The sequence below is a fragment of the Xenia sp. Carnegie-2017 genome, unplaced genomic scaffold, assembly GCF_021976095.1.
Source record: "Xenia sp. Carnegie-2017 unplaced genomic scaffold, XeniaSp_v1 HiC_scaffold_23, whole genome shotgun sequence".
NCBI lineage: Eukaryota > Metazoa > Cnidaria > Anthozoa > Malacalcyonacea > Xeniidae > Xenia > Xenia sp. Carnegie-2017.
In genome coordinates, this window is record NW_025813486.1 from 12,350,231 (window position 1) to 12,364,121 (window position 13,891).

Here is a 13,891-nt window from a genome sequence, read left to right on the forward strand (position 1 = left end):
GAACTGTCACTTGTAGTACCAAATTTCTAACTTAACTCATTACATAGAGGTTTCAATTGGGGTCTCTAGGGGGTCTATGCCTGACAACTTGGTAGAAATTTTTAAAGACTATATCTGTTTTTGAATAGTATTATTGTAAAATAAATTTTACGTTCCTAGACATGCTAATGAGCCATATATTTGGCATGATAACGAGCCTAAATATTTGGCAAAACATTCAAGTATTGTTCACTTCATTTTTTTTGAAAAAAACGTAAGCAAAATGAGTTGTATTTACGCAAAAACGATGCCCACAAAATACATTTTGTATTGCTCTAAAACGCTGAAAATGGCATTTTAAAGATTCTGAAATTCAAAATTTCTCAGGGGAAAATGCCTCAGACCCCCAATTGCGGAGCGTCTCCGACGTTTTATGACCGATTTTTGAAAAATCCTAGATTCGCCCCTGCGTAAAATCGTGCACAACACTGCAAATATCTTATTGAAGTGTTAAAATTATATATTCAAAATACAGTCCCATCGTTTGTGTGAAGTTTTAGAACAGTGAACCAGCACTTCGCGCAGATTGTGCGAAAATAATTTTGTCTGAAAAAAAAGGATTTGCATGAAGTCGCATGGTCACATCAGCCTAGTAAGTCAGCCCCCCCCCATCGGGGACTTTAGCCGCTCCGTCAGGTAATTTCTTGTGCCACCCCTGGACAAGACATTGATAACAAAACATTAAGCACATGAGCTGCCGTTCCTGTTTCCCTTTATTAACTTGCTTTATTTCTTAACAAATGGCTTTCTATAATATTTTCGGAGTATTTGATCGCTTGCATGACAGCGGAGACATTATTATTTTAAATTAAATAACCGCGACAAATGAAATACTGCCGGTGACGTTCAAAATGTGATTAAGAATAAACTTGAAAGGAGCGAAGTAGCTCTTTGGGGAATGAAGGTTTCTATAAAACATTTGTCAGAACCATCACCTACATTAATGTACTAAAACATTTAATACATCTAGTATTATTGCATGCCCTTGACAAGGATGGTCCGAAAGCCCGTTGTCTCATTAGTCAACTTAGAAATAGAAAAATTATCAATTTCACCAACGAATTTCTCAAAAACTAAGGTTCTATCCCAATTTTTATTGGTTGTCACTATTGCACAAAGGAAAAACTTTTTTGGTCGTTTTAAATCATTAGCGGATCTAGCGTTCATCAAAATCGCATACGTATTCTCAACTTGATACTCAAAACACCTTCAAAATGACACCACACTGTAGATAATATAAACTAAGTCTAAATGATCCTGAAATTGCAGCAGTATACTTATTTAGATTATTTGCTGCCGTCAGCAAAGAAAGTCAATTGAGTGACCCTATTGTATGTTCACTATATTGTGACGACACATTTGGCTTTGAATTTTAAAAGAATTTAATTTTAGCAATAAATGTTGCAGTCAAATGATGGAAGTTGCTTATTTTGACGTATCCTAAAAGACCTGTAACTGGAAACAAGTATTCATACTGATTGTAGCTTCTGCTCATGGCAAATTTTAAGCACGAAATTTTTTTAATTGCATTTGCGTCACCTTGTGGATTAATCATTCCTAAATCATTCAAGTTCTATATGTCTTCTAATTTCAAAGACGAGCTGTTTTGTTAAACACCAAGTAGTATTTTATTGTATTTCTATTGCATTTAGAGCTCTTTGCTGGTCAATTACTGCTTGCCTAAAAGTTTAACTCTCAAATGAAATTAAGTGTTAAAAAGTGCAAATGATAATTTTTACTATGTGTTTATTCAAGCTCCATTTTTCAAGTTACTAAATTAAATACGTTTCGAAATAACAAGTTATTTGTAATTCATAGACACGTTTTTACATGGTACTGTATTATAGGTTGTTAACTAGAAGTATCAGAATATGTTTTGTGATTTCAATCCCATTCAATGTGATAGTAATATACATTTTCACATTCAATGCATTCACATTCCATGTTCTCTTTAATTGCCACTTGCTCTTTATCGTCTATACACATCAACCTCATCTTAACACGCAGGGAGTTCAGTAAACGAAATTCCAAAGCAAAACTCTTAAAAACATTGAAATCTAAACATCGATTGGAATGGCAAATGGTCTATTGTTAGCAACAACTTAAGCTGCAATTGGTGCAATATTTTAGAAATCTATATATTTCTGATAATTTACTTGAGCAAAGTGACGTTAATATCTATTGTGACATAGACATATTGTGACATCTTCAAATATTCAGACTATATTGTTGCAAGAGTGACTTGGTCAGGGGTAGAATTCTACCTTTCTACATTTGCTATGTCCCTTAGCATTCTTCAGCTTTCATTTACAACCTTCATCGACCTTAAAACACCAGACAGAATACCTTTTTACTTCGAGCAAGCGCTTTGTCTTATTCGTGACTTGTTTGAAATTTTTGATTTATGAAGCAGTTGTCAAGTACTTTCTTTGGCGTTGATATACATATGACCAAACACAAAGCTCTTTAATGACAAACATGTTATGTATGACAACGGAGAATTGTATTTTTTCATTTCAGTTCTTTCTCTTGGGTGGTGGGTGAAAATTCCAGGTTCACGGACAGATTGGTAGTTGCTGGTAAATTTCAGCCAAGAAGCTTGCATTAGTGAAAATATTATGTATGCATTGTAAGACAAAAGAATCTTGTAATTTTTATGGCATACTTTGATGATTGTTTGAATATCAAACCCTTTGCTTCTCAGCAACAAACGTAATTTGATTGGAGTGCAAAAAATATTTTGAGGCTGTTACAAGATCCGGCCTAACCGAGTTTGAGCGAGGCATGAAAGGATTGTAGCTGTTTGTTAAGTGTCACAAGACGGGCACAAGTCATTCCTGTTGTAATTCTCAAATTACGCCAAATTAGTCGTGTTCATTGTAAAGTCAGAATAATGTGAAAATGCTGAAGATGATTTATCTGATAAGTATTTCGTTTTGCTTCAATTAGCAGGTCATATTCATGTTGTTGTTGCAATCTAAAAAAGCAACTTTCCATTGATTTGTACTCTTTGATACCTAAGGTTACATACATGATAGGTTTTTGCGACTGAAATATTATCATCCTTCACAATGCAACCTTCACTTATTTGATAGCTTCAAATATTTGAAATAATTTAAATAAATTGGAAATTTTGCTTTGAAAATTTTCTCCTGTTTATCACAAATCGAACGTTAACTACAAGATAACACTGTCTGTACTATCCTTTTTCATCTATTATTGATTTATACATTTTAATATCGTTGCCTGATAAAAGACACGCGTGTGAAATGAAGATCCTACGAACGCTCAACTAAATTGTAGCAATGAAAGTTAAGTCTTCTTACCTTTAATTTAATTCGAATCTCTCTGATTGTAATAGAGTAATAGTAGAAGTACCAACCTCTTTTAAGCAAGTTTACTTCTGGTCGGAGAATCCTTGCTTAGAACTTATAGATATAGCAGTTTAAAATGTACTTCAAGCGATGAATAATAGTTTCACTTCGTTCTGAACGGACTGCTTTACCTTTTACAGGACCATTAACTACGTTTAACTATTAATTTCATTGCTTGTATTGCTCAGAGCAATTTTTCAATTATCAACCCGTTATTTTCTAATCCATAGAAACAGTGTGTAAATGGTTATAACCTCAAAATTAATATTGGATTGATGTGTTGTAAGACAACGAAAACCTTTTTGTAAGTTTGCACTTCGCATGCGCTGCTAACCACTATGCTGTACTGAAAATGTTTCCGAGTGTCGTTTTCTCGGGAATAGTCACAAATACGAACGATGATGAAAAAAAACGTTTTGTTCTTTCATTGCCTGTTGGCCTCTTATGCTCCTCTGATTCCTACGCTGCTGCCAACGTCCATTAAAAAGAACTATTTAAATGCAATTCGAATTACCTTATTTTGTGCCTACACAAGTTAAGACACTTGGAAATAAAGACACGTGGAAATAAGTATCTTAATAAATAGGAAAAGGTAAAAGAAAATTAAAATATTTAGAAATAATGACATGTTTTCTAAAAGACTGAAATAATTTTGAAGCCAAATCAACAGGTGCAACTGAAATCTAATAATTGGTAAGTGGTTGAGACAGAATAAAAGCAAGTTTCTTCAGAAATATGAAGATTCTACATTTTTGACAAACCTGGCTTGTACAGTTGTATTTTCAAAAAATGAAAAGACGTTAATTACATGACAGCGATGCATTTTATACTACTGGAATACTTTTCTCAGGACTTCCGTTGTAGATAGCTGGACATGAGCCATTAACGTCATAAACAAGAGCTTCAACAAGAACAACGTCATTCCAGTTCATTCTACGTTTTTTACTCTTTATTTCAGAACCAACAAGACAATAATGCTTTTGCAAAATCTTAAGGCATACCTTAAATATGTTTCCAACACAGTCTCCGGTGCTCATCCAACTTTAGTTAAGAGTAATCAGGAATTTTTACGACTAGATATGTGAAAGTATCGACATCCTTCAATTATTCACTACACTAGTCCTCAGTGGCATAGCTTTGTTCTTTTTACTGAAATAGCTGACTTCCTTACCTTGTTTATCAATGAGCACATGACATAACCACTGATCTGATAATAGACTGGATATAGCTTCTACAGGTTGCAAAAGTGAAGCCTAGATATATATGCAAAATTCACTTCCGGTTACCACGGCGAAATACAAATTACTATAGAAATGTATGGCGGATAACGTTTACAAACATGGATTTTCGAATATTTAAGACCTTTCGCGACTCCTTACTAACCTCAAGTATTAGTCATGGATAAAACAGGTTATGCGAATCGATTTGACATCAAAATGATTCCGATAGCTGTAAAATATCGACGTTAGTGGTGATTTAAATGTTGTACATGCGAGAATGTATTTTGTTCCATCGTTGCCAATGCAAGATAGTTCACTGCTCGCTTTCCAATTTCTGAGGCAGTTATGATCTAGTATACGTTTCAGTTCTTTAGAAATGAGGTGAGTTACTTTTTTTATCATTCTTTCTTTATGTTGAGAGATTGTTGACATTTTATTTTTGCTGTAACTTCATTTTTCATGAGCAAAGTACTACTGATGCTTAAATAAGACAAGTCTATTTAGTTTCTTTCGCACTTTATCTTTAGTTTCCATTTCTGTGGTTGTTTTTCTCAAATGGTATAGTCGCGCTTTGCGCTTGATTATTCAAAGAAGTATGATTTTCATTGACATTAAATTCTAACAAATGCGTTCTACACACATTAGGACACTTTAGTATACTGCTTTTGAAACATCAAGGTAATGTAGCCAGCCAGGTATGAATTTGCAGGCCCTCTTTATAATCATCTTGGTTTTGGTTTGTCCCTTAAGTTAATTTAAATTATCAACAGCAACATATGACTGTGTCCACGGTTTATAATTATAAGTGTGTCCAATTGTATCCAGTATATCAGTTTCACATTGTCTTGTGCTAATTCCTTTACAGCCATGAATACTGCTTCTCAGCAACAGTTTATTGTCTACAGCTGTAAATTGGTCAACTGTTGGATTGTTGAAGTCACACTTTACAAGTGGAATAAAGCTCTTGTCATTCTTATTACTACAAGACTCAAGACTGATGATCAAACTGTTGCTGAAAAGGATTGTAATGTCAACTGCAATTCATATTCATACCATCCCTAACTACATTCATATCTTAAGAATAATTTTAATGTTTTTGGAAAAATATTTAAGGCATTAATATTACATTCATACTAACTACTGGAATTTGCTTAGCACTTAGAAGAGGAAAATAAAATTTAGAGCAAAAAATGAGATTTTAATTTATATTATTTCTGAGGAAGATGCACGAATGAAATATATTTTGACTTATAAATTTAGCCAAGATCATTTAGAGCTTTTCTTTGGAGCAATTTGGTCCTCAGGAGGCTTGAACAACAACCAACAGCTGAACAATTTACGAAGTCCTGCATACAAGAGACTTTTGATGAGAAGCAGTATCCATGGTTGCAATGGCAACTGCACCAGACAAGATGAAACTAACATATTGGAAGTAATTGGGGACACCTATAAAATGCCAAACAAAGAATCAAGTATGACAATTGATGATGCTGCTCTCATCCAAAAGTATGATTTACAAGGGACAATCACAACAGAGATGAGGATGAAGATTATAGTGATGCACCAAGCTTTTCCACTGTATCTGAATTTAAAAAGGCGGCAATATCGTACATGGCTGGCTATGTTGCCCAGATGGTGCAAAAGAAAATAAACTGTCCTGTTTGTCATGAAGCAGTCGGTTCAAGAAACTACAAAAATGAGTCTGCTTTCCTGACTTTAAAAGACAGGGGTAACTTGTTTAAGCCAACAGCAAGTGTAATTGTAATATGCAATGAAACAGAGAGGTGCTTTCAGAGAATGTTGGCAGCTACAGATGGAAATTTACCCCAAGGGAAAGGAATTCCTGATGCTATTGCTTTGTCTGTAGTAAATGGTATAGATTTCAGGACCACATTCAAGGATCTCGATGCACACATGTTGGATACTACTGTTCACGAAAATCATATTTACTCATTAATTAAGACCATATCTAAATGCTACAGCAAGGTGCGACTATACCATTTGGGAAAAACAACCACAGAAATGGAAACTAAAGATAAAGTGCGAAAGAAACTAAATAGACTTGTCTTGTTTAAGCATCAGTAGTACTTTGCTCATGAAAAAATGAAGTTACAGCAAAAATAAAATGTCAACAATCTCTCAACATAAAGAAAGAATGATAAAAAAAGTAACTCACCTCATTTCTAAAGAACTGAAACGTATACTAGATCATAACTGCCTCAGAAATTGGAAAGCGAGCAGTGAACTATCTTGCATTGGCAACGATGGGACAAAATACATTCTCGCATGTACAACATTTAAATCACCACTAACGTCGATATTTTACAGCTATCGGAATCATTTTGATGTCAAATCGATTCGCATAACCTGTTTTATCCATGACTAATACTTGAGGTTAGTAAGGAGTCGCGAAAGGTCTTAAATATTCGAAAATCCATGTTTGTAAACGTTATCCGCCATACATTTCTATAGTAATTTGTATCTCGCCGTGGTAACCGGAAGTGAATTTTGCATATATAATTAGGCTTCACTTTTGCTACCTGTAGAAGCTATATCCAGTCTATTATCAGATCAGTGGACATAACTTATATATATTGACGTATGTATATGATAAATGTGCTGCAGTAATTTATTTTGACGTACTCTAAATCCGCCACTGGACAGTACGAACAATTTGAGAAGTGGCTTGCTTCGTGTAGTATCTCAACGCAAAATACACCTCATTCATACACTTATGAAAATCCTCCAGGAAGCTTTAAATGCCCAACCTGCCATAAACCTGTACGTGTGGAAACCAAACTCGTCATCCAGATATGTATGCTGTTATAATATGCAAACATTCTAACTGACTCCATCCAAATCCCCCACCAAAGAAAATATGTATGAAATAGAAAACATTTTCCGTGTTTCCATGAAACAGGCAGAAAAATCTTCGAAACCGAGAAATATCGTAACAAGCACGACTAAGAAACTCTAGTGTTTCAAAGAAATTTCAAGTTTCTCCTAAAAATTTCACAGGTGTTTCTTTAACTCAGTGGAATCGAGTGAAGTGTTCTATTTTCTTTTCTAATTTGGCGTTTTAGAAACAGTATTAAAATAATAAATGAATTGATTTAAGTGTTTAAACTTTGGCATTATGTGGTATACCCGTGCAAGCTACGCAACCTGCGAGACTTATGCCGCACGGAAAATCACGTTGAAAAGTCACGTGTTTTTCGAGCATTCAACCAATTAGCGCCTGTATTTCTATAAGGTTTTTATTGAGCGAAATAAAATACTTATAATGAGTTACTCATGACGAAATACCCTAAAAAGTTATTTTGAATATAATGAATAATGATGTTAAAAATAACTGGAATGTTACATGCACTGGGAAATCTGGGTTCTTATATGTACTAAAACTAAATGAAAACCTTACCGTCTTTTTGTTCTAGCCTCTCTCCGGCGACACTCCTGAACGCACATGCACTGGAGTGTTGGTATATAATCCATGACAGTGTTTCGACAATGGAGAAAGCTGTGTTCAGAAAGATAGGTAGACACATCGCATGCTATTTGATGTTGTTTCTTGCTTTTCCTGCAAGAGTAAAAGAAATACAAAAGAATGAAGAAGAATTTACACTCGCCACGAAGGGAAAAAATTACAAATATAATATCATTACAAGCTGGAAAGCAATGTATTAAAAATGTGTTATCAGATAACAGGATATTAAATGTATAATGACACTCACTGGATAAAAGATAGTAAAAAGATCACAATACATTTTTCAAGACAGCGGCCATAAAATCAACTTTTAAAACCCTTGCGTTGTTGACAGGGTTAGTGCAGAATTAGAAAAAGTGAAAGAACCCAAAATTAAGTCATGGCATACTGGCCGATGTTGATTAAAAAGTTCGATGACAGTATCAAAGAAAACACTTAAATAATTCTCTCATATTACACTTTGTCTTGATTTGTATATTTGTAGTGCTACAGCTCTTGCAGGCGTACACAGACGCCATGGCAAAGTTTTCTAAAGCCAAAGTCAAAATTTTACATCGTGGAATTTATCGCGATTTATTTTTATGATTAAAAATTTTGCACATATTAAAAACAATAAATTTTGTTAATGCATAGAATACAGCACTATTTACAAAAAAATAGATCCAATAGAAATTGAATTATGTTATTTATAATTTGATTCCTTTGTGGATAATGTTCGTGCCAAAAGCAAGGGAAACTAAACAAAACAAAGGTTTTGTTTATAAAGGTCAAAGAGTCAAGTCCATAAAAGTTTTGTCTATAAAAGTCTTGTATATAAAGGTCTGGAACAAAGGTCTTGTTTATAACAGTGTATTCACTTAATTAAGCGTTGTATTCACTTAATTAAGCACTATAAAACGGCAGAATTTTGCCATATCAGGTAGGAAAAGTTCATGGATTGCATGAACGTTTCCATATTAAAAGACGAGCTATATACAGTCCAATGGCGAGCTGTAATCACAAAACTAATGACATGGAAGCTGCCGTCTGGCAAGCCACAAAATTCCCTGTGAGTAAAGTTTGATTGGGAATCTTCTGATCCATTGTAAGGTATATAGTAGTAAATGCTTAAGAATGCATCAGCAAACACAACGTTCTTTTTTAACGCCTGACAATTTCATTCATTGGGCAGGGAAAAGAAATCGAAATGAACACTACTAAAATCCTGCTATAAAGGATACATAGAAACGGCATTAACAAAACAGGTGGCTATTTACTCCTTTTGTTCTTTACCTGTAAACGATAGAATCCCTACTAAACTTCCTGGACAGGTGAGTTTCTTCAATTTTTAATTTTACCTTTGTATAATATCAATACGAGATAACTTGCATGAGATGTCCGAATGATGTAAGATAATCAAGATCAACAATATGAGACCTAAATAGTTCATGGCTTTATATATTACATCAACATAAATAAATATCTCTAAAATATTACGTATAGTAATGCCTTGTTAAATTTGTTGAATTTCTACTCGGTTTATGTCAAAACGTGGCAAACGTTTTCATGCCATAGAACAAGCAGCAATATTTATTATAGTTTAAATACTCACTCCCAAATGCGATATAGCCGGGGGGGCTACAGCCTCCTGTCGTGTAACCCCAGCCCTTCATCGAAGGAGAATGTGAAAATTTGTTGTAGAATGAACAAAAAATGAAACGAAAATTTACCAAGTCAATGTTTGTCGTCTGCATCCTATGTGGTCGATACATACACTAAAAAATTACAAAAAACGGTATTATAATTCTTTAAGAGGTGTATCTTGTCTGTTTACACGAAAATTGTGTAAATTTACACCTTTGCGGTATTTGCTTTACACTTTGAAACTTAGAGTGTACTTATATTGAAGCCTGGCAGAAGCATTATCGCCTTAACCCAACGACTCAGTGTATCTTTCAAGATATTACGTATTGTGATTTAATCAAACTTATAGGTAATCCGCTTTCCTTTATCTCAAATATCTGAGATCTGTTTAAGATATTTTTAAGACAAAATAATAATAACACACGAACGCTCATTAACTGTTTTAGCTAGAAGTCAGCATTCCTGGGCATAATTATTAAATGTGCAAGAGTAAATTGAGCAATACTGACGTTTAATATGCCCGTGTAAGTTTTGTCTTTGTTGAAACTCACTCTTCATTAAACAAATAATCAGTGTGTGTGTCTTCCATTAGAAACAGCCTTTTTATGTAAGAGACAAATAAAAGAGCACTGCATCATGTATTAAACACACCTGTAACCCAACCCAGAGTTCAGCAACATTAAAAAATACGTAATCAAATACCACACTGACATGAGAAAAAAGGATGCCTTTTATTCTTCAAACAAATCTGTAGCTTCCCTTCCTTATATCCTTCGTATTACTGTCCATGGACATTAACTATGAGGACATCAGTAATAACATAGAATTCAAATGTGTCGGAATATCTGTTAGATAAATTGCACGCCTTTTTTGTGTGCTGAAGTCTCGGTTGATTAATATTACTGTGATTCGGTCCAAATCTATTTTTTGAAATACTCTACCAAACAAAACAATTGGTGGAAAAGCATAAAATTACGTATCACTCCTTTCAACATAAATGCACTAAGGGCTATTACTCCCGTGTCACGTTTCCAAGAAACAGTAGTAATCTTTAGATAAGTTAACACTGGAGCAAACAAATTCACTATATGTTATAAAACATTTTAGGTGTCAAATTTTATTCTCCTTGATCATGAAATTCTCTTGATGCTTTTATGTCATCTATGTTCAAATGACCAAGTAAATGAATAGCACTGACCTATAAATTGCTCTTAGTATTCCACATCCAAATTTCGCAGGCCAAGCCATTGCAATCCACTATAACATACCTTCCCCCTCCCCCAACGTTTTATGCCCATAAGCACTTCTGAAAATTATAAAAAATTATATGTTTCAAAGATTCTACTGATAACTCCTGCCCTCCAGCAGTTTTTCATTAAACGATGCTCCCTTTCCAAAAAGTGAAGTATCAGCAATACATCATTGGTTTTTAGGTTGAGATTATAAAATAGGTTTGAAAATTGGAATTAATTGCAGAAAAATGTTGCAATATAGCCAATTACTGACCTTCTTGCCCTCCTTGCAGAATTTGTTTCTTTGCAAGTTTCCTATAATCAGGCCATTCCGTAATATTGCAGTAATTCTACATTTTAGTTGTTTTAACTTTACTATTTACCAAATTTTACAGCTGCGCTTGCTTACATAAATTCAGCTTTCACATTTCCGCTTGCTTGTATATAGCATAAAACACTAACGTCTAATTGTTATTTCATAAAACATTTCATACTACTGGAATCCTTTTCCCAGGACTTCCGTTATGGATAGCTGGACATGAGCCATTAACGTCATAAACAAGATCTTCAACAAGAACAACGTCACTCCAGTTCATTCTACGTTTTTTACTCTTTATTTCAGAACCAACAAGACAATAATGCTGTCGCAAAATCTTAAGGCATACCTCAACCATGTCTCCAACACAGGTCTCTGGTGCTCTTCCATATTTAAAGAGAATCAAGGAATTATTAATTTCATAATCGGATTCGTTCACACAATGTTTAGCCTTTATACCAGCCTCTTTGTTTGATAAGCAATAACTGGTTAATATTAACTGAGCTGAATCAAGTGCCGACCCAGGTTCACCCGTATGAACACTTAACTGAGGATCTGATAAAATTTCTCTGATGTCGGAAGGTCTTATAGCTGCTTTTGTTTCAAATCTTTTATTGTATTCATCTAAAGATGCACTGCAAATTTTCAGATTCCAATCGTAACGTTCTCGTTCAAAGTGCCATGCGTAATTTAGGACAAGACTTACCGGACATATATAACCATTTGCGCTAATATTTCTGTAAACCTCTTCAAAATCCCGAGCTTTATATCGATTTATTAAGTATTTTCTACAATTTGTAAATGTATCACGATATATGTAAATTGGAAAATGTAGCATAAAGTCCCCAACAGCTTGTCGACCAAGAGCAAGAAATATAGCTCTGTCGCATTGTCTTGCAAACTCAGCGTGTAATAGTGTGCAGTCTGTACCAATAACTCTTAAGCGTGTGCCATTAAACATTGAACGATGGGTCACAGACGCTGAAAATGCAGTGTCGGAATCAACCCATGCTATAACCGTATCGTTTGTGTACAGATCATTATAAAAACTGCTCCAAATTTGTCTGTTGTAACCAGTGTCTCGTTTAGGCCATGGCATTTTTAAGAGTGTTTCATGACCGTTTGGTAAAGCTTCATAAAAAATTTTCAAATTACGACGAGGAAAGTATTTAGTAAAGTGATCTTTCATGATTTCTGCTAGTTTATGATCAAGTTCTGACTCTTCATCCAATACCACCACAAGGTTACCGTATGAGGCGGGCCAAAACAACACCATTGTCCTTAAAAAATCGCAATAAAATCGTTCTATATGCATCCCTGTTAATCGTATAAACAAACTTGCAAATGGCAGTTTGTTAGATTCAACGTTACTTATTCTCAAAGGACTGCTTTTTGAATGCTCGAAATCTTGCTTACTTGTCTCAAGACGAATAATAAATAAAATGTACATGGCACTTGTGATAGATATGATGACAATCAACTTCAAGTAATTTTTCATTGTTATGGGACACCACATAATGATAACTAAAAAATAAAAAAAACTAGATATTTTAATAAGAAAACTTCGGATGTTAAATGTTGGACATTACACAAGATCAGGGGTGGCACCAGAGGGGGCAGGGGGGGCTACAGCCCCCTGTCAGTAATCCTACCCCCACTCCTCGTCGGGGATAATTTGACTATTTATCGGGGAATGATAACAAAAAAATGTAATTTCCAATGTTGATTATCGCCGTTTGTTTAAAGTAATGTTAGCACTCAGCATCGGCAATAATCTTTATACACGCCAGTTATCCTGTATTAAATTTAAAAAAAATAATAAAGTTACTCTGAAATACTTATTTTTAAATGTTCATTAGAAAACGGATATGCAAATGCGACATGAGATATATTTGCATATGCATTCGCCAAACGCTTGCCCGCTCTTAGTTTTCTGTCAGGTATTTTACAACTGGACTTTCGAATTTTTAAAGGAAATTCTTTGTAAAAACTAAGAAAATCTACTGTTTGAGTTTCAAACCAGCAATGAGCATTAGATTTTGGCAGTTTTACATGTATTGCGGCTAACATACAGAAAATATTCACCTTTTGTAAGGTCTTAATTAATGCAGATGCGTTTTGATCTGGGAATAACAACAACTTTGTCTAATTGTGATACTTGTGAAGGAACAATTGACCTTATGAAAGACCAAATATTTAACTTCATCATTAACAGGGTTACTGACATTTGGAGTCATGCTCTCAAAGGAATTAATAAGTTAACTGTGTCACCAGTCAATAGCATATCTTTTCCTAAACAATACCTTTTTATAAAAGAAATCAGTTTGAGCTTGGAGTATCGTCAAAATTTATGGAAACTGAATGTTTAGGTCAGCGTTTCGACGTTTTCTTTAGCGGTGGTTTGTGTTACTTTTCTGTTTAGCTCGGCAAAATAACCATTAGATTCAGATTATGTGTGTGCATATTCTTGGGGCGAGGTTAAAGGATTAGAATGACAGGGATGATGTAGAAAACTGAGCAATTTTACATCTTTGAAATGTCCCACGTTGTCGCTTTTTCTAATCAAACTCCTGTTGCTTTGTTGCAAAGGTGTGAAAGGCGAG

General features: G+C 34.4%; 1 protein-coding gene and 2 long non-coding RNA genes across 3 annotated transcripts; all 3 read right to left on the minus strand.

Moving 5' to 3' along the window:
• Positions 1–5,706: 5,706 nt before the first annotated feature.
• Positions 5,707–7,081, minus strand: LOC124448697. The gene is made up of 2 exons (XR_006949214.1): positions 6,810–7,081; positions 5,707–6,079 (listed from the first exon to the last, which is right to left on the minus strand). It is a non-coding gene; the product is annotated as an uncharacterized LOC124448697 (long non-coding RNA).
• A 1,583-nt stretch (positions 7,082–8,664) lies between these two features.
• Positions 8,665–9,542, minus strand: LOC124448698. The gene is made up of 2 exons (XR_006949215.1): positions 9,455–9,542; positions 8,665–8,853 (listed from the first exon to the last, which is right to left on the minus strand). It is a non-coding gene; the product is annotated as an uncharacterized LOC124448698 (long non-coding RNA).
• Positions 9,543–11,306: 1,764 nt separating this feature from the next.
• LOC124448696 lies at positions 11,307–12,767 on the minus strand. Its single transcript, XM_046999643.1, has one exon. The coding sequence runs from the start codon at positions 12,736–12,738 to the stop codon at positions 11,461–11,463; it is 1,278 nt and encodes a 425-aa protein (XP_046855599.1). The 5' UTR covers positions 12,739–12,767; the 3' UTR covers positions 11,307–11,460.
• Positions 12,768–13,891: the final 1,124 nt, after the last annotated feature.